The sequence below is a fragment of the Helianthus annuus genome, chromosome 1 (assembly GCF_002127325.2).
Source record: "Helianthus annuus cultivar XRQ/B chromosome 1, HanXRQr2.0-SUNRISE, whole genome shotgun sequence".
Taxonomy (NCBI): Eukaryota; Viridiplantae; Streptophyta; class Magnoliopsida; order Asterales; family Asteraceae; genus Helianthus; species Helianthus annuus.
In genome coordinates, this window is record NC_035433.2 from 107,300,232 (window position 1) to 107,322,832 (window position 22,601).

At 37.8% G+C, this 22,601-nt stretch overlaps 1 protein-coding gene across 1 annotated transcript; it reads left to right on the forward strand.

Annotated features, from left to right (window-relative positions):
• The first annotated feature begins 5,908 nt into the window (after window positions 1-5,908).
• Window positions 5,909-7,237, forward strand: LOC110935791 (F-box protein At2g27310). The gene has a single exon (XM_022178144.2). The coding sequence runs from the start codon at window positions 5,985-5,987 to the stop codon at window positions 6,948-6,950; it is 966 nt and encodes a 321-aa protein (XP_022033836.1). The 5' UTR covers window positions 5,909-5,984; the 3' UTR covers window positions 6,951-7,237.
• The last annotated feature ends 15,364 nt before the right edge of the window (window positions 7,238-22,601 follow it).

The following is a 22,601-nucleotide window of genomic DNA, read 5'->3' on the forward strand; positions in this document are numbered from 1 at the left end:
AGATTTCCTATTTTAACCTAAATATCCCTTTAAACCGACTTTTAAGCGTTTTTAGCACCTAGTATGGGTCAAAACTATTTTTGGCATATAAAACTTGTTATCCACTGATGTTTTAAGCTAATTTACATAATTATACAGTAAGCCAAAGTTTTTAAACTCAAAAGTCTACTTTGACCTTTAAAGCCTATGTGAAATTACCAAATTGCCCCTACGGTGCATTGTTTGGTTATATAAGATAAATTTCATATATATAAAATACCCTACCGTTGTAACTTATAAAAATGTGTACTTTTACTGATAAAATCAGACCTGGATCTCAGTTTAGTATTTAAACTCTTTTGTGGGCATTAAAATTACCAAAATGCCCTTACGGGACTTATTTTGTTTTAAATTACTTTTTGGGCATATATGTTAATATATTACTGATGTATTAACATATTTTGAGCATAATAATGATTAAGACATGTATATAATTTATTTGGTTACCTGTTACGCATTTATGCGTTCGGATCGGTTTACGTGACTAGTTTATGTAAAATAGCCGAAACGGGCTTAACCTTATCATTAAATTCTCATTTTCCAGAATGTGTTTAGTTTACCCATATTATACAAGTATCCAAGCTTGTCGGGTTTAAATCACATTCTATCCCGGTCTTCGCTTAATCTAGCGTTTAGAACCGTAAGTTTCCTTCTAGCTAGCCGGTCTAAGTCCTTGACTTAATTAAAGACCCGTTAGCATCCTAATAGGTTAATAAACCTTCTATACAGATTAAATAGCTTCCGGTAGAAGGTGCCTCCAAAAAGCTTTAGGAATTTTACTGCTAGCATCAGGTAAATACTTTTAACTTATTTTCCCTTATACGGGTCTGGGATACGGTATTATAATAATACCGCTTGGTCGGGTATGAGATTATTTAATCGGATTGTGATGTAATAAATCTGCATAACCCGTTTTAATCGGTATTGTTTGATAACATAAACATTGGGGGTTAACGACCGTGTCCTGGATATCCTCGGCTTATTTAAGTTATTAATGGCCACGACCTATGCACGGGGTGCAGGCATGCACCTGACAGATGCAAATGCTAAATATTAAATTACCCACAAGTTGGGGATAACTCCTCTGTGGGTTTTATAAGTGGTGAGTCAGTTAATCATGTCCGGCTTCCAAACTGGCCCCACATGTAAGACAAACATGTAAAATTGTATACAAGATTTTATTAAAGATTGTCCCAAGTTATAAATGGTTTTTGCCATGTGCAGTTAAATCAATTTTCATAAACATTTTCAAAAGAGTCAGTTAATTGTATTTACCAGTGTAAACTGACGTATTTTCTTAAAGATTGATTGACAGGTACCTCTCGAAATAGGCTGGAACTATAGGGTGTCATAGAGGATCTTGCAAATCCATAAGATACGTGAAGTCTGTTGTTTTTGTTTCTTTGTACATTTATGATCCGCCTGTGGATCTTATTACATTCCAGTCTGTATATTCTTAAACTCGAACACTCAGACAATATGGTTTGTAATAGTTTATTCACCAAGCCTTCCGTTGTGCTATATTATTGTGTGTATTGACAATGATGATATCAACTACGTCACGATACTCCCCGCCGGGCCCACCGGTAATATGTGGAAATATCGGGGTGTGACATTTACGGACCCCCTACAAAAAACAAGAAAAACTTACTAAAGGGCGAAGATAAAGCTCGTTCTAGCTTTAGCTCCACGCATGGCATATGCGACGAAATCAAACACACACGTAACTCATGCGAGTGTGTCAGATACTCAGAAGTAGCAATGCCCTTTGGACTACGAAACCTGCATCTCAGTGACTTATGTTGCAGTACCTCTAAGAGCCACTTAGAGTGCGAAACTCTTTTAAAGCGAGTCTTCTATGACAATCGCAGACACGCAGCCAGAGCCATCAATGATCTTCTCACCATTGGAATGGTGGGTATGGGAAACGACCGCATTCGGTACTACGATCGATCTGTAACCATGGGAACGGTGGTTACGGAAATATACCTCATCACCAACTTCCTTATGCGGTCCACAAACAAAGCCATGCCTTTGCATTGCAAAGATGGTGGACCACAACACCGCAACAGGCCCTACCAAGCAGACCGATGCGGTGCGGGCTGCTACTTCAAGAAAAACTGTTTTCAGTGTTCTTTTTACTCTTAAATAAATCCCATTTATTTAAGCGAACACTCAAACGAACGACCAGTTCATAAACATTAAGCGGCTACAGAACGAAGCCTCGAAGATGTTCATCCAGACTCTTGATAGTCATTGTGAACTTCAAGAACAGGAAGCTCAACAATGGTGGTAACAAGTCTGCTTATGACTTTGTTTATCTACCAATTGGCTTCATAGAATAAACAATGGTGGCAATAGGTCTGCTTATGACCATGTTTATTTTCCTATTGTTTTCATCACAACTATTCACATTGTTCGACCAAACACGACCGGCAATGACAGACTTGACTCACATTGTTCGACCAAACACGACCGATAATGCAAGGCTTAAGCTATTGCTCAAATTGAGGATCAACGACAACGAGGTAACCGCAAAGAGTATGCGGGAACATAAAAACAAACGACCAATTGACAAACACGAACGCCCCACAAAAGAGGGATCATCGTTTCATGTCCAGTTGATGAACATAAAGCACCACCAAGGTTACAACTCGAGTTGCGGGTAAATCCCATTTGCGGGTAATGGCGAGTTCATACTCATCTTCCGTCACCGTCTCAAAAGTTGGTTCGGCATACCAACAGGTGGCGATCATGTTTGATGATATAAGAAAAAGGTAGACCACACTACCAACCTGCGACCATACCGTAATATACCGCGAGATGTTTCAGCATCAGCCTGAACTTGCTCACCGGTTCTATACAGTCGTTACATGACTTCACTCCAACTGCTCCACAATCAACAATCAATCGACCGATTAATTTACTTGAAAAAGGAGCAAAGGCCTCGGCCTAGTATCATCTCCAAACTGATTTCAAGGACACCCTTTCGACCAATAATCCAGCATTCCTCCCACCTGCAACTTGCATGAGGAAGCAACACTGGACTGGGGGGACTTGAAGGGGTATGGTCCCAAATCTCGCACCATACCTGGACGCGAGTGACCATAACCCGGTTCGTTGCACCTACTGACAAGGATTCACCTGCGGTCGTGCGGACACGTGCGAACCTAGTATGCTGTCCCAATCGGAGAATGAGAAGATTAACCTTGTGTATGAAAATGGGTTCTCGTCACTACAAGGGATACGGTATTCATCACAGTTACCGCACATAGCAATGCGGCCCAAAACCGCATCCAGTAGTCCCACAAGTGGCACTGCCACTTTGACTTCAATGACAAGCAAGCAAGTGGCCTGTCCGGGCACTGACAGCAGTCCGCTGCCCAACCCACTTGCATGAACAGATGGCAGACAGACTGACAGCCGCAGCAGGACGTGGCATCACCTCAGGAAGCGTCCAACGCTTCCGTGACCTGCGCTTCTGATACATCTGCAAAGGGCTACGCGTGGTCGGTCTAGCCATTCAATTACCCTCCTTCACTCTTCATTGGTCATTCAAAAAAAAATTGTCTGCAGAAAAAACAAATTATACCTCCGTTCTCCTTTAGTCCCCTCTTACGATATTTTGCGGGCGACGCCTTGGGGAAGGAAGAATTTTTCCTCCTCTCTCTCCTTTAGTCCCCTCTTTACATAAGTCGAAGGGTTATCCAATCTCTTTCCTTTACATAAGTCGAAGGGTTGTATATGGTAACAATGGATTGTAATTAAAAAATAATATTAAAAGCTCCAAAAAGACTAACAATCAGTTTTGTAACTTGTCTAGTTGCTTTATAAAAAAACGATTTGACCGTCCTACCACTTTATTAGCCGAGAGCGGTGCCATAGGCGGACCGGCTCGGCCGCTCAGATGTAGACACCTTAAAACAGTACATATCTTAATGCATATAGTACAAGTATGCCGGTATTTAGTCAACCTTTACCGTACGTCATATTTTGTCATATCCGAATGCAAACAAACAATTTTCTAGGCTTTCAATAATACAAATTTATTCTTCTGGCTCCGCGTAATAAAATGCAATGCTTAATTAAATATTTATTTTAATATAATATCTAGTCTATAACTAATCAATAAACTTATAATATTATATTGGAAATTGAAATTATGCGTAATTATCTATATATAGTCAAATATGACGTTGTAACATTGTGGAAAACTGTTTTATTTAACTATAAATACTGTATACAGCTGCAGGTGTTTGACGCTTATATTTATTTTTTTCTACATGATTTTGTTTTAAATTATAACATAATTATAAAGTCACCCAAATGGTTCTACCCATATAAACAAGGGTAGTTGTACGGTACCCCTGACCGCGGAAGGGATCTCCCTTCCCAGTTCACCACCCGACAAGGATCCCTGGCGGCAAATACCCATAGCCATCAAAGAGGGGTAAGAAACATGTTTCGAACCCGAGACCTCGAGTGTCCTCGGTCCGGCTTTAAAGCGGGTGTCGGTGGCCACCAAAGTGGCACTAATGGGAATTGAACTTGGGTCTCCATTGGAGAACCCAAGTCACTCCACCACTAGGCCACTTGTGGTGGTTAAATAAATTATCTAACAAGGGGCTCGTTATATTTTTTATGACTAATTTTGTTAAATAAATTAGAATTTTAAAATTTTGGGTTTCTTTAAAAGATATTAATTTTGATACATATGGTTTGCAATTAATTATGTCTTGTTTGTTAGTTTGTTAAAGAAATTAGAACTTGATGGTAGTGGCGGCTACGAAGAGGACGATGGGTCACCTTGGTGTCGGAGGTAGTTTTATCGGCGGTGACAAATCCAGTGACGCGTAGAAGTTGTAGCAGTGGTCATGTCAAGGACGTCAATGATGGTTATGGCTGGAGATGGTGGGGCGGGGTAAACAATGGTGGCATGGGATGCTATAGTAACCAAACGTGTTATAACTTAAATGAAGATTTTAGTTCCAATAAAATTTTCAAATAAAACATGTAATACATAGAATATATTTACCAATTCCACTAAACTCAAACGAAATAAACTCTTCTCAAATGTTTCTAAAACCGCAACGAAAGTAGTAATATAACAGTAATTCTTTTTTATAAAGTTATCACGCCTTTTACACTAATTCTTAAATACCATAATATTTTCTTTGTACAAACTTACTAAACCATCTATACAATCATCTTACATTTTTAATTTGCCTCACTTTTTAGATATATCACTACATTAGTTTCTTGATTTTGCATAAATATATTTCATAGAAACATGTGACAAATCTATAAATGTGATATGGGTTTATAAATCTTAGAGTAAATTGCCAAAATAGTCCTTGAGGTTTGGACATGTTTGCTAGTTTCATCCGAAACAACTTTTTTGTACTATATTGCTTTTTACGTTTAAAATTTTTTACCATTTTCATCCAAATGTCTAATTTAGGTATTTTTCTATCAAATATTTGGATAAAAGTGGCAGAAAATCCCAAACCTCAATGACAATTTTGACAAAACAGTTTGACGTTTGAATGAAAATGACAAAAAAAATCTCAGAAGTGAAGGGCAATATGATAATAAAAATTGTTTTGAATGAAAATAACAAACATGATCAAACCTCGTGGTATTTTGCCAACTTACTCTAAATCTTATCTTATCCTAGAATAAAAGAAAAATAAAGCAAAATAGGATAAGGTTGATTCGTGTCACATTTATCTTGTGCTTTTATAGTAACAAAGGGAATCAATGGTTAACCAAAAAAATTAAAATTTGTGATCCTCTATTAAACTTAAAGGGTGTACTAAAACAAACTTTTCAAAACCAAAAGGGTATTTATAAAAACCACCAACTTCAAAAAACATATATAAACCCACCCACATTTAACTCTTCTCACAAACCCATTCAACCTTCTTTCCCCATCACCGGAATCCATGACAATCGCCGACAACATCCACGACGACATCTTCCAAACCCACATTTTGACCAAACTCGACGGTCAAACCCTCGCCGCCGCCGGCTGCACTTCTTCCAAACTCCAATCCCTCTGCTCCGACCAACACCTATGGTCGGATATCTGCCACGCCACGTGGCCCTCCACCGCCGACCCTCTACTCACCACCACCATCTCCGCCTTCTCCTCAGGCCACCGCTCGTTCTTCTCCGACACCTTCACTTCCCCCACGCGCCGCCTAACTACCGCCACGCGCCGCCCCACAAATGAAATAATCTCAGCCGTTGATCTCCGGTACGCCGGAGAACTTATATTTTCTAAAGTTGAGTCAACGAAGACTGTACCGAGTGACTGGTTCCAAACGTCGCCGTTTCGGGTTGATCTACTTGAGCCGAAAGAGGTGGTGTTGTCCGGGGTGAAGTTTTCCGGTACCGGAGATGATCACGTGATGTTATCAGAGCTTGAGAATAATATGATGTTGAGTTGGATTGTTATTGACCCGACCCGGAACCGGGCGGTTAATTTATCTAGTGGAAAACCGGTTTTGGTGCAACGGAATTGGTTGTCTAACGGCATAGAGTTGACGTTTGCAGTTGTTGTGTCCGTTAAGGATGATGATTGTGTCACGTGCAATGTGCAAGTCACGTGCGGGGTTAACGAAGGGCGTGGAGAGTTAACGGTGAGAGGGGTGAGTTTAACGGTGTTAGATGTGTATGGTAAGTGTTTGAGTGGGAAGGATAGCATGGTAATTTTGCAAGGTATTATGGCAGGTGAGAGGCGGAGGAGGGGTGGAGGGGAGGAGGAGAGAGTGAGATACCGTGAGTATATGCGAATGAGGAGGGAGAGGAACGAGAGGATGGAGAGGAGAGAGAGGCGGCTTGATATGGCTTGCATTGCGAGTGGGGTGGCAATCTTCGTGGCATTTTGGTCATTTGTTATGTGTTAATATCTCACCGGTTGGAGGAGCAAGTACAATGCGAATCAAACGGACCAATTTTTTTTTTAACGGCAAGGAATGACGTGCCAACCACTGTGACACCGGGCGTTGTGGTCAAGGTCGACTACTTGATCGCCGCCAACCTCTTATAAATTAAGTTAATGAAAATTAATTTGATAATTGATAAGGATAAATAGTGAGACGAGATACAATTCTTTTGTTAATTTGATAATTATTATAGCCATATATACTTTTTAAATTAAGTTAATGAATATTTTTTTGTGAGTTTCATTTTATTAATCATGTCAACAAGGCCGGCTCTAGCTTAAGCCTAATCAAGCAAGGGCTTTACGCTCTAAAATTTTAAAGGCCACCAATTTTAAGAGGTTACCATTGTCTGTTTTCATAACTAATATTTTTTGGTTTTGTAGTGTATGTTCCTAGAAAGAGAAAAGTAAAAAAAATAATAATAGAGATAGATTAATTTTGTGAGCCTTTATTTTTTTCAAAGGTTTTCATGAAAGAAGATGAACCAGACAAGATGATAGGTTAGTGATGTGGTTATATGTCATTTAACTTTTTACCCTTAAAAGTAATCACATGATAAATTAATTACCGAATTTACCCTGTTTTTTATAAGTATTTATTAGTGACTTAGTGATATTTTTTTGTTTTGTTTTTTGTAGATTTAGTTAACAGTTTATATAGATTTTAAAATTCTGCTCTAGTTTATATATAAATATATATATATAGGTTTTCATTCTAGCGGTTCCCTAGGGGGCTGCTAGAATGAGAACCACCTCGAGTTGTAAGAACCGCGAGAACTACACCCCACGGGTGGGCGTTCACCATGATTTTTTTTTACAACTAGATGTGTGTATTATAAACACAGCCGTAAAAAAATTTAAACGCCACGGCCGATGGGGTAGTTTTTTACACCACAAGTTTGGTGTTTTTAATTTTTTTTCTTTTTTCTTTTTTTTTCACCAAACTTGTGGTGTAAAAAACTACCCCCTCGGCCACGGCGTTTAAATTTTTTTTTTACGGCTGTGTTTATAATACACACATCTAGTTGTAAAAAAATCGTGGTGAACGCCCACCCGTGGGGTGTAGTTCTCGCAGTTCTTACAACTCGGGGTGGTTTTCATTCTAGCGGCTCCCTATATATATATATATATATATATATATATATATATATATATATATATATTTAAACAACTTGTATTTAATGTGATGTATACTTTGGTCTTGAACTATATGTTTTTGTGTGTGTATATTAATATAATTAGAGTGGAAGAAATAGTATGCTTTAAATTATTTAACTTAGATATTAACGGTTAATACTAAGATAGGAATGATATGTTAAATGAAAAAAAAAATAGAAAATAACATATATTTTCTTTTGTATTGATATGTTATTTTAAGAAGTGCTATTGTCAAAACAAAATAAAAAATTGCTACACTAAAAAAAACTTATAGTAAAAAAGGCCTCTATTTTATTTTTCGCTTTAGGCCATGAAAAATGTTAAGCCGGCCCACTTGAGCCTAGAATTGATGAAATTCGGGGAAAACATGGAACCGGTCACTATACCGGGGGGCGAGATATGACCGCGACTTAAGGCGCTATGGAATATTCCATTCTTGTAGCAGCCACCGCTTCGGATCCTGCTCCTCTGCAATTTCTGGCCCCGTATTCTGGTTGTGTGTGTCAATGCCATTGATACTTCTAATTAGATTAGATCTAAAGAATGTAATAGAACATATAGCGAGTTACATGTTCAGCAAAAGAAAACGTATTTGTTTGAGATTTAATTTTAAAAAAATACATGTTTATTATATCAATTTTCGAAAGATAGAAACAAGCGCAACTCCCTTTCGCCAAACACTTTCACTATTTGCGTTCCTGGTCACTTTCTACAACACCAATCTTCCCTACCATGTTTACAGTGGCGGCGCTTAAACAAAAACTCAGCGGAGGCTGAATTTCAAAATCCAAATCAATAGGGGTGGACTCTTATAAATCCAATATTTTGCACTAAAAAAATTTCGGAAATAAATTAACACTATGAGCAAAAAATCGATGGGGGATTATTACCAATGAGAACGATTATACGCCAAATTCTCCAAATGTAAATTTTAGCGAAAAGAAACTTCAATTTCTCAGGCATGTTGTGAACGAGAAAGGCATTCGCGTTGATCCCACTAAAATCGAAGCTGTCAAGATTTGGATTACGCCAGAGTCCCCGTCCAAAATTCGTTCTTTCCTTGGATTGGCGGGTTATTATCGTCAATTCATTTCTAACTTCTCCAAAATCGTCGTACCTATCACCTCGTTAACTAAAAAGATAAGCCTTTTGTTTGGGGTTCCGAACAAGAGAAGTCTTTTTAAACTCTCAAGAACTTGTTTTGCAACGCTCCTATCCTAGCCCTTCCTGATGGAAATGACGACTCTGTTGTCTATTGAGATGCTTCTAACCAAGGTCTCTGTTGTGTCCTTATGCAACGAGACAAGGTTATGCCTATGCATCAAGGCAACTCAAAATACATGAGAAGAACTACACCACCCATGATCTTGAACTTGGTGCGGTTGTTTTTGCGTTAAGGATTTGGCGACACTACCTTTACGGTACTAAGTGTGTGGTCTTCACCGACCATAAGAGCCTCCAACATATCTTTAATCAAAAGGAACTCAACATGCGTTAAAGACGATAGGTAGAGTTGCTCAACGACTACGATTGTGAGATTCGCTACCACACCGGTAAAGCGAATGTCGTGGTCGATGCCCTTAGTCGAAAAATCCATGTGAAAGTCCAAAGAGTTCGTTGCCTCCAAATCCAAACTGACCTTCAATCTCGTATCCGCAAGTCACAATACTCATCCGTCAACGAAAACAACTTGTATGGCGAGATGAAGTGTGGTTTCGAAAGCCAACTAGTGACCAAACCCAACGACATGCTTTACTATCTCGACCGCATTTGGATTCCAAACTGTGACAACATTCGTGACCTCTTGATGAAAGAGGCACACAAATCTCAATATTCCATTCACCCCGGTTCCGACAAAATGTACCAAGACCTTCGTGAATCCTATTGGTGGTCGAGCATGAAAAAAGACATTGCCACCTTCGTATCCAAATCACTCACGTGTTCCAAGGTGTAGGCCGAACATCAACGTCCTGAATGGAAATAAGAGAGTATTGCGATGGACTTCATAACCAAACTCCCTCGAAAATCATTCGGTCATGATAGTATTTGGGTAATCATCGACCGCTTGACCAAATCCGCTCATTTCCTCCCCATCCATGAAGATTATCGAGTTGAGAAATGGCTCGTACCTACACTGAAGAAAACATTTGCCTTCATGGTATTCCTATCGACATCATTTCGGATCGCGATGGTCGTTTCACTTCTCGCCTTTGGCAAACCTTTCAAACTGCATTGGGCACCTAACTTAATCTTAGTATGACTTTTCATCCCTAATCAGATGGTCAAACTGAACATACTATCCAAACTCTCGAGGACATGCTTCGTTCGTGCGTAACTGATTTTGGTGGCAATTGGAACGTACATTTACCATTAGTTAAATTCTCGTACAATAACAGTTACCACTCTAGTATCCAAATGGCTCCATTCGAAGCCTTGTATGGTCTAAGTGGCGTTCGCCTATTTATTGACACGAGATCGGCAAAACACAAATCACTGGACCCAAACTCAAACAAGAAACAAAGGACAAGATCTTGCAGATTCGTGACAACCTACTCAAGGCAAGAAGTCGACAAAAGAGTTACGCTGACAAGCGATGCAAGCCCTTAGAATTCAGTGTTGGTGATCAAGTACTCCTCAAGGTATCCCCTTATAAAGAAGTCGTCTGTTTTGGTAAGAAAGGCAAACTCACTACTCGTTTTGTAGGTGTTTACAAGATTCTCGGAAGGATTGGCAAAGTAGCATACCGACCAGACTTACCTCCAGAGCTCAACAACGTTCATCCAACGTTTCACGTCTCTAATCTCAAGAAGTGCTTAGCCGAAGAAAGGCTTCACATCCCCCCCCCCCCCGACGACATACGCATCGATGAGTCCATGCACTTCATCGAGAAACCAATCAAGATCATGGATCGTGAAACCAAAAAGCTTAGGCGAAGTCGCATTCCTATCGTCAAGACTCGTTGGGAAGGAAAGCGTGGTGTTGAATTTACTTGGGAACTAGAAGGCATTATGAAGACCAAGTACCCGCATATATTTTCCGAGTCTTCCTCTTGAATAAATTTCGGGATGAAATTTCCTAATGTAGGGGAGACTGTAGCGTTCTGTATTTTTGTACTTTCTATAATTAGAAACTTGTATTCGTATTTCTTTTCCAATCTTGTAATCCAAGACTTCGATCATAATGGAAATTCATACTTATGTTATATGCAATCAATCGTCAAATACGTGTTTACATGCAAAACCAAGACTTATTATACATTTGAATTGTCAATCATACAAACACAATGCTCATCACACACTTACATACATTTCATATACTTGAAAACATATTAAAAGACAATTTTGTAGCATAAAATAACATAATAGACAAGTGTAGGGGCCAAACTTGTATACAAAATCAATAAGTTTTGAAATATTGACACGCTGCGTCGCGCGTTCAAATCTTCTTCCTTCGCCGCGCGATGCGCGGGAGCTTAATCTGCAGAATATTTTGTTGCCCAATTCAGATTGCATCTTTTCTTCTCCAATCCTCATTAAAACACCAACGCTAATCAACCACTATATAACCAAGCCTCCCGCACCTTCATTTCACTTTTCCCACACTATATTCACTCTAAACACTCTCAGATTACCGAAATTGCAAGCTATGGTAGATTATACTCAAGATCAAAAGTGAGCCTTCAACTGTCACACCCCCAAAATCCACCATGCGGAGTATCACCGCTTGGAGGCGTGACATGACCAGGATCGAGCCACCAATCATATTGAACAACGTAATAAAGTAAATAAGACCAACCACAATACAATTGGTGACCAAAAGAAAGTAATCAAGTTCAACTTAAACAACGGAAGCATAAAACGTAAGTCCAAAACATAAATTCCATAGTTCATAAGTTTAAAGTTCAAAACGTAAGTTTAATAGGTTCATATGGATTAAATATTTAAGCACGGGACATAACAATCCATATCCCACAACGACCTCCTCCTTGTGCAAGCTCCATAAGCATCTAGCGACCTGTAAGGCATGTAACAACGAGTCAACAACAAAGTTGAGTGAGTTCACGGTTGGTTGTTTAGTTTTAAGTCATTTCCGAAAACATGGTTTGTCTTTCGTTGGCTTATTTGCCGTGGGGGTTACCCCATAGTTGAAAGTATGATTAACCAGTTCCTTCTTTATTACCCAAACCATATCCAAAACTTGTGGGGGCTTCCCCATGTGAACCACTAGATCGTACCATATCGACTACTAACGAAAATAAGTTGTGCCCTACATCAGTGTCTATCATCACTGACAGTTTGCCATAGTCCATTAGTACACGCCCGTCCGACTGGCACGGTGTGAGGTTTGTTAAACCTAATAGCGCTATTAACTAATGACCCGCTCGCCATCGGCCTCGGCGATTAAGTCGATATAAAATAAGGGACTTAATGATAGAGTTTTGTCTAGTAAGTTTTAAGGTTGTTGTCCTACCCAAGGAGGACGAACGTACATATTCTACCCAAGGAGAATACGCAGGATTAATATTGGCATCCTACCTATGGAGGATGGCCGTACATATCCTACCCAAGGAGGATATGTAGGTTCCGTTTTAATTCTTTAACCCATTCTCAACCACCGGGAATCCCATGCCTTAGAAAGTGTGTGAACTCACCTTGGTTTACTCGGTTAGATTAATTACTCAATAAATCAGGAAATCAAGCACGTCCTAATAAGGTACAAATAACAATCAGTTTCTCATGCATAACATGAATCCTACGCACAGTTTATCTACTCATTACTTCTACCACATACCACACAATTCTAATGTCAAGGTACTTTGTTAAGTTATATATTATTTTACCCTAAAATAATATAACTATCTCACAAAAAAAAAAAAAAATAAACAAGTATCCACACAAGTGTTCTAATATAAGATACATATTCTAAATATATATTTACCCATTTTTATTTACAAAAACCAACCTCCGACACTTTGTATTTTGTTACTAAAAATTTTGGCGAAGTTTATATTCGAAACACAAGTTATAAAATATACTTGTAATGCTTATTTAGAAAAATATTTTCTAAGTGTTGGAATTTTTAGAAAATTTCGCCAGAGTTTCCTTTGTAAATGGAGGTGTCCATGCTCATAAGCATATCATTTTCTTTTCCAATAATCATTCAACAATCAATAACAAGTTACTAAACAATATTACACTAGTCAAGTGCAAAACAATGCACTTTACATAATAACATGAACTTGGTTTTTAGTAAAAACGCGTAGTAATTTAGTGGGGTGTTTAGTGGGTTTAGTTACCCTCCAAAGTGTGTTTATTTTTGATAAAATCTTACTCTCGGGGTTTTTGGATGTTCACAACTAGTGAACTTATTTTACAAAAATGTCTATTTACAATATTTTCATGTTTCACTAACATCCATATACTTAGTTTATTTCAAGGATGGTGTAGGTATATGTAAGAATCATACTTTTTCAAAAACCGCCTTTTAAACTTGGTTTTCTAAAATAACTCATACACAAGTCTTGAGTTTACAAGTTTACTAGTCCACTAGGTTTATTATTTTCTAAGAAAATCACTTTTATTCCCAAGTTCATGCTCTAACAAGAAGATGATTATTTTATGTATACATAATCACCTCTAACTTGTTAAGTCATGTTTTTAATCATAACTTAACAAGCTTCATATGATGATCAAACATCATATTGCTAGTAATCACCAAATAAACATCAAGTAATCATCAACATGACCAAACAACTTCATTTCATCATGTTTTCATCTTATTTCATCATCATGTTACTTTATATTCAAGACTTTGTTTATGATCCTTTAGTGTTCATAGATTCTCATCATAAAATAACTATTAACCACTCTAAATATGAAGCAAATGAAGATTCAAGAGACTTACTACTAGCTTTTAAGCTAGGGAAGAAATACTAGAGAAAATGAGTGGATAAAAGCTCGTGACGAAGGTCCTTGATGATCTGTGAGTTCCACACCTCGTGATTCACCTTGATACGCATTTGTATATGAATGGAATGGATGGAACAAGCTTGAATGAAGGTGATGGTGGTGGTGGTGAGTTCGGCCGAAGCCAAGGGAGGAAGGAAGAAGGAGTTTTGTTGTTGGTGTGAAGGTAATAGTGAAAGTATGAAGATCTAGAAGTTAGTCTTATAATCCTCCACCAATTCTTTAACCATTAGTCCATGTGTTTCTTAAGTACCTAACATATCTAATAAACAATTAAATAAAATCATGGGGGTGTCCTACTTGTCTCATAACCGGTTTGGGGGGGGGGGTATAGGGTTGGGTTTCAACTAGTTAGTTAGATGTTTAGTTAGGTTTCAAGTATAAAGATTAGTGTTTTAGATATTATGCAATTATAAGGTGTGTTATGATGTTCGGGAACCATAACTAGTTCAGAAAAATAAAAGCAATGCTTCTAGCATTATTTTGGTGTTCCGGGTAATGTCCGGTTAGATACCGTTTGTTAAAGTGCTAAATTATTCCGTTTAGTGTCCTATATATATCTTTTTGTAACATTTTTTAATTCCCAACACTTGGGAAAGCATACAGGGTTATTTAGTAACTTTTCTACACAAGACTAGTATGTTAACAAGCACATGTAAGTATGACACAGTAATCAGAAAACAGTTAAGTAGTTCAGCACAGTCATCAAGCACTTTAATTAACACAAATAAATCGTACAGAATACATGAAATTTTGAGGGTTGTCACATCAACTCACTTTTTCTTTTTCTTCTTCATAAATTCTTGCTTCAACCCACTTGGAACATCTCTAGGAGTGTGTCCACAAGTTTACATTGGTAAACTAAGTTGGGACATCAACATTTTGAGGTCCAAAGTGAGGTTTCATTTCTGTTTTTGTTAAACTTTAACTTGTTACAAACTTTAATCTTCTTTCCAACTAACTTGCACGTTGAGAGACTTGAGTTGGGGTTTGTAACACCCGAAAATATCGTCTAATTATGTGACGACACGTGTCCAATTCTCCAACTAATCCCAACTACGTGGAGGGAGAAACCTCCAACTAATCCCGATTATGTGGAAAGAGGAAGGACCTACACAGAACATTAACTAAAACGTGTTTTAAATCTCCAACTAATCCCGACTCTGGGAAGGAGAAAAAGAAATTATTAACATGCGCTGGCTAGAACGCGTCGCAAATCTCCGACTAATCCCAACTGCGAGGAAGGAGATGGACTGAAAGTGCCAATTGGCCAAAGAAGTAAAGTCCAAGGACTTAATATGTCAAATTCTCAATCTTTGAGTTTCGGAGGTTTTATACGGACCACAAAGGTTAACTCCTTACGGTCCGTAAGAAAGTTTAAATTATTGTGCGCCAAGAAGCCTTACCCACCGTAAGGTCCAAAGGTATACGGTCCGCAAGCCAGAGTAGTGGGCTAGCAAAATAAGGTCCTTATGGACCGTAAGGGGTTGATGCTTACGGTCCGTAAGCGACCTGCAGAGCAGAAAAACAGCTGGCTGCAACAGCAGCCTGTTTTGCCATCTTGCACCGACTTAACACTCTCTTCTCTGGTTGCTACACCTCACAGGGCACTTGTACTCATCTTAGAAGCCTTTCCAACACAAGGCATGATCTTGTTGTGTTTTTGCAACTATAAAAAGGCCACTTGATCATCCATTTCACTTGCTCATTCACTCTTCTCCTCTCTAATTACTCTTGGAGCCTTCCCTGCACAAGAGGACTCCCTCTCAGTGTTCTTCAGCTCTAACACTTCCAAGTAAGTGTTTACATTTGTTCTTTTTGCGTTTATTTAGTTATTTTGAAGATAAAGTCAAACAGTTGACTTTCTGTTTGAATTTAGCTTCTGACCATTTTGGTCAAAGTAAAGTTCGATCCGAACTTTACTACGTGATCGTAGTAATGTTGGTATGATCCTTGTGCGATCATACCTTCTGACAATCACGTTTACTAGTTGGATTGTAAGTTGATCATTTTCCGTAAAAGTTGAATTTTCGACTAAAATGCATAAATGGTTTCTATAACTTAAAATTAAGATGTTTTATCATTTATACAAGTTTTATAACTAATATAAACTGATTAAAACATGCTCAACTTGTTCAATTCAGTTTAGGGTCTGATTCTATGTCAAAAGTCAAGCAGTTTGACTTTTGCTTTAACTTTTGATTCTGACCCGTTTGGTTAACGTTTAGACTTGTTTTAAACTTATTTTAGGACCATAATATTGTTGAGTATAAATCACTGAAGTTATACCAAATGGTCAGTCTGTTTGATGGGTTTAATGACAACTCGCAAATATATTGTTTAAAATGACCACAATGCCCTTATGTGGTCAAATAAGCTAATTGAATGATTTTAAACTAAACCAAACTTATAATCTGACTTTGTAATAGTAAGTACTTCAGATAAGAATGTATTTTACTACTTGGACTTGTCTTATGCCCATCTAACCTTCCGAACCTGTCTTTATGCGCATAACCAGTTATGCAAACCTAGTTGCGCATAAGCTAGTCGTAACGAGTCAAAACCTTTTTAAATCTTTCCAAATCAGAATGTTGGATTGATTAACCTTTATCCAATGAGTCCTTACACTTGGGTAGGTATAAACTACATTCTAATCAATCATTAATCTTATTCTTACGTAACGGGCTGTGTCAAAGGAACCAACTTATGACCTGTATACATTCTAACAGATAGCTAAATCTGTTCACTTCGGACTATAGAACCCCCCAGATAAGCGGACTTGTGTTAAATACTTTGTCTTTACGGCTTTTACTATATTTGAAAACCGGTAACGGTTCGAAGCTAGCTAAAAGGTAAATATTCTTAACTTATTTTCTTTGAAAACTTAGGGGTATGGCGAATACACCACTTGGAGCGGGTATTACATAAATGAGCCGTCTATGATTGCTCATAAATGTAAGAACCTGGTTTAATCCATAATATTTGATAACTGAAACAATTGGGGGTTATTGGTACCGTGTCTGGGCGTTCTGACTCATGAACTATTATGGCCATACAGAATAACGTGCCAGGGTAGGCATACTGACTGTAAGACACGTTATTCAACTTTGTGTGTACCTTAATCATTATAGCATTGAAAATGACCGGCTTTGATATCTGGTTCCCATTGTATGACAAATATGTAAATCTGGTGACAAGAATAAATCCCAAGAAATATTAAATGATTACCTATGGGTTTTCTCTATGTATAAAATCATTTTTAAAAAACTATTTTCAAAATGAGTCAGTTAATTGTATTTACCAGCGAAAGCTGACGTATTTTCAAAAGACTAAACTGCAGGTACCGAACCTTGACTATTAGGCTGGGAATCCGGGTCGGCTATGATAAAAGTATTGGAATTTGCAACTCCTAGCTTAAGGCCTATAATATCTAAGCTTCGTTTACTTCGATCCGCCTGTTGGCTGTTATCTGAATACTTAAAAAAATCTTTGTATTTGAATATTAGACATTTTTAATGTTATGAATGTATTTTTACTCTTAGTACTTCCGCTGCATTATTATTAATTAGAGTAAACTTCCGTTTTGCTCCCTGTGGTTTGGTCATTTTAACGGTTTTGCTCCAATAATTTAAAAATAGCCATTTTCCTCCCTGATCTTTCGAGTTTGTGGCCAGTTTGCTCCCTAATCTTTCGAGTTTGTCGCTAGTTTCCTCCCTGATGGAGTTAGAGGCTGGGAGCAAAATGAAGATAAGTTAGAAAAATCAGGGAGGAAAATGGCTATTTTTAAACTATTGGAGCAAAACCGTTAAAATGACCAAACCACAGGGAGCAAAACAGAAGTTTACTCTATTAATTAATTGTGATAATTGCTACCCAACCGTCACGACTAAACCCTTCCGGGCCCACCAAAAATCGGGGCGTGACAGGGTTTCATTTCAGAAAGTTTGAGGTGCAAACAGCTCCAAACCAACCAACCTAACACTATGTTCCCGAGTCTCATTTAACAAGGGGAGGGGAAGGAAAATTTTCTCTTGTAATCTCTCCAATTTGAGAGAATGAATATATGGTCATATTTGGTCATATTTTCTTCTCTTTTCCCTCATTTTCCCTCCCCTCCCCCTGTTAAATGAAACTCGGGAACATGATTTTTCATATTTTCATCTCTTTTCCCTCCCCTCCCCCTGTTAAATGAGACTCGGGAACAGAATGTAAGTCACTAAAACAACTTCCAAGTGACAAAGTGAACACGACTACACCAACTCTCCAAACATTGTACACGATTGGAACTCACTCGTCTGGTCAAGTCACTTGGTTGTTTAAGTGATTTAGATGATTAGTAACTAAGTGGTTTCCAATAAATCAAAGTGAGCCAACCCCACCTCTTCTCCAACATTTATCATGTTGGGTATGCAAACGTTCGGGTTGTTCTCATTTGATCACTTAGCAAACTTAGTTAGTTGTATTTTTAATCTTATTCATGACCAACCGAAATCATCATCATTACACTTGACACACTAGTTATTTAAAAAAAAAGTGAAAAGTTAAAAAATCTTCAGATAAAAAGTGTTTGACCGGTACCAAAATTGCTTATTTTGAGTTTTGACCGATCACGCGACCTATTTATCTTGGGTCAAACGTGTGAAAGAGGTAGAAAAAGGTTGAATTTGGTTTGAAGTGTGTTATTATTGAACAATATAGCTTTTGTCACTGCAATTGACACACCGATTATTTATAAAAGTAGAAGTAAATAAAAAAAATCTTTGGACAAATATGGTTTCTGTCCGTGCCAAAAGTACTCATTTCGACCAAACCCTTTTGACTTGCCTATTTGACTAGATCTACCATTTCTTATTAATAAATTAGCATTATGACTAATGAGTAAAAAATAATGGGATGTTGCAGTATTACATAAGGGAAAACTAGGACGGTGCCACAAAGAATAAACCCCGTCGGGTAGAGAGTCTGTTTCTAGTGAGATCCCCGGCTTGATTTGCTGAGTATGATGATGATGATGATGATGATGATGATGATGAACATGCTTATGGTTGACTTTGACTCTGAGAATTCTTAGCTCCTGAATTTGAAATTATTGGTATAAGATTGGATATATGACCATAAGAGATGATTTGATTACAAAGATAAAATTGCAATGTATGTGTGCATATAACTAGGGCTGTAAACGAACTGAATGTTCAACGAACAGTTCGTGAACCGTTCGGCGGGAAGTTTGTTTATGTTCGTTCTTTTAATAAACGAACGAACATGAACAAGAAATTTCGTTCGATTAGTTAAATGAACGAACATGAACAGAGGTCTCGTTCGTTCGATTGTGTTCGTGAACGTTCGGTAAGGTGTTCGTGAACATTCGTTGATTTGCGTTCGTTTATGTTCGTATGATTGTGTTTTAATTGAAGATCTTTTTACTTTCTTATATTTTATTTGTTCTTTTTATATTATTAAACTTTTACTTATTTTATTTCCCTAACAATTAAACTAGGGAACCCACTTTCACCTTGTTTATGCATCATTTCCCTTTCATTTCTCATTATTTACATCCACGAATACGATCGACCTCTGTTCCACAATAAGAGATTCAAGTTCGAGTGCTACTGGGCCATCTATCTTTATCCTTCGTCGAGTTCGCCAAATTTATTTGTGTTCGTTTGTGTTCGTGAACCGTTCGCGAACACGCTCATTTCCCTAACGAACGAACACGAACATAAAATCTCGTTCGGTAAGTGTTCGTGAACCGTTCGTGAACACATTTATTTCCTTAACGAACGAACACGAACAAGGCTTTGTTCGTGTTCGTTCGGTTCATTTACAGCCCTACATATATAAAGGATTACAAGTTACAACCTCATTCAAGTTCCAAACTATATATACAGCTAAATAGTTTAATTAGACCCTTTTCTTTTACTTAAAGTGTAATTATTACTCCATGATTAAAAAAATATATTACTTTTAGGGGTTGTTTGTTTACCTCTTAATGAGGCTCTTAATGGTTCAGACCTCTTACTGGTTCAACACTTAATGATTCAGACTGTTTGTTTCACGAGCAGATGTCTGAATGGTTCAGACATTTGCCTCTGAATGGTTAAGATTTATACAGAGTCTGAATGGTTAAGACCTTTAATCTGAATTGGTCAGACATTTGCCTCTAAACGGTTAAGCATTATAAATGCTCTTAATGGTTCAGACATCTTACTGGTTCAGCACTTAATGGTTCAGAGTTCAGACCTCTTACTGATTCAACACTTAGCCATTCAGATATTGCCAAACAGCCCCTTACATATATATAGTTGGTTCGTTTCATTTGGAAAGCCTGACCCTATCACAGTACCACTTGTCGGGAATGGTCTGAATCATTGGCATACATCAAATTTCATGCCCCGTTAGAGATTAACTTATACGAAAAGAGGTTTTATAAAGATTATAAAAGAAAATTTTGACCCTTTTTCTTGACCCGTAAAGAAAACAGGTCAAATTTTGACATTACATTTATCGCTTCTTAACGGGTCAATATTTCCAAACCAATTATAAAACAAAATAATGTTTGAAAAATGTCTTTTTTGTTTTATTTAACGACATAACTCAATTAATATAAAGTAATGTTTTCTGTCCAAAGACTTCTATAATAGTTATCTTATTGGTAGCATATAAATATAATCATGCTTTTACATATGCACAAACTAGTAGTGATCATTTTATGAACAGACACCTGTTATTCTAGCCAAAGGATTAGGACAAATGTATAAAACACAATGTCCTCTTGACCAACTTTTTAGATAATTGAGTGTGGTGAAGCAAATGTAATATGTGGGCCATGTGGCCGGCGATGGTGAAGAAATGGAGCCCAATTAGTTGTCCCATTTGTTAGGCTTTTAATGGGCCCCAATTATCTTCAAATTAGTTATTAACCCTTAGATTACACGATGTATAGGCATAAAGGCCCATATAACAGCCACATTCAGCATGTTTCATGGTAAAAAAACTAAGGTGAAGGGGTTTGAAATGGGGCATATTTAAATAAAAAAAATTAACCAATCAAATCATCCCAAAACTCCACAACCAACCACAAACCGCCACGTCACCACCCACATTCCCTCCATGCTAGGCAAGATTATGTCGCCCCCACCCCCACGCCATGCTCGGGCCGGTGTGGCGGCGTGGTTGAGCCCTCCACGCCGGTCTCCATGCTATCATACCATGTGGTCTTACTATTACTTCTAGGGCTATTCACGAGTCGAACCGAGCCGAGTCAGGGCAAAACTCAGGCTCGGCTCAATTATAAACCGAGGTGGCTCTTCTCGGCTTGGATTTGAAACCGAGCTGGAATTCTAAGCTCGGGTTCATCTTGGTTTTAAACCGAACTGGCGCGGCTCGGCTTGGTTTTGCTCGATTTTGAAAACAAAAACTAATACATGGCTTTCGAATTCGTATTCTAAAATATTATTCAATAATTTAAAAGAACAGATCTAAAATAAGCTCCACCTAATATATTATAAGCGAAAATCAAGTTTAACAACAAAAAATAAGTTCTTAATTTCTACGAAATACAATATAAGTTAATTAGCATGGTAATCAACCTTCAAATATGTTATAGATATCAAATTACACTCCTAATTACATGCAAATAATAATCAATTTTTTTGTGATATATTATAATATATATAATAAAATATTTTAAAAGTAAGTTAATCCGAGCTAAGCCCAGCCGAGTTGGTATGCGAGCCAAACCGAGCCAATTCGGCTCGTTACGAGCCGAGCCGAGCTAGACTCACTTTCTAATCGAGCCTAGCGCTCGGCTCACTCTCAAACCGAGCCACATCGAGCGAGCTTTTTCCGAGCTAAATCCGAGCGAGCTCCGAGGCGCGAGATTTTTGGACAGCCCTAATTACTTCCGGTAAGCCAAATTATTGGTACCAGACCAAAGACCAAATTGCTACCATACCATATAGCACCGATACCAAAATTTAGCTAAAACCACAACCGAATATCTTAACACATGCGTTTGGTCAATACCGTTATGGTATGGTATCGGTGACAATCTCGAACTAGTACCTTACCATATGTTACTCATATTAAAATTGAGCTAAATTCAAAATTAAATATTGTACTGCATGTATAGTATGAAATTTTCATCCCTATACAAAATCACTTATTATTTCACTCAATTGGAACCAACCCATTATTTCTATGTCAACATTGCGTAGATCGAAGTTGTTAGTGGCGTAGATTAAAGTCCCTGGTGGAGATCAAAGCCCGCTCGTGCGGATCAAAAGTTGTTGTCATATCTTTTGATTTAACATTTTTGGCTGATCCTGACTGTTTAACCATCAGCTGCGGGGGCCTAGGAGTCTTCAACGGGACCACATGTGTAGTTGTCCGGTTATGATAATTATGATAACATTGTTTGCATATAATTTATATTTATGGCTGATAAAACGTAAATAAAATATAATATACAAATTTCATTTGCAAGAGTT

What these genes read in the sequence shown, in the direction of transcription:
- LOC110935791 (XM_022178144.2), top strand. Translation starts at nt 5,985, where the DNA reads ATGACAATCGCCGACAACATCCACGACGACATCTTCCAAACCCACATT.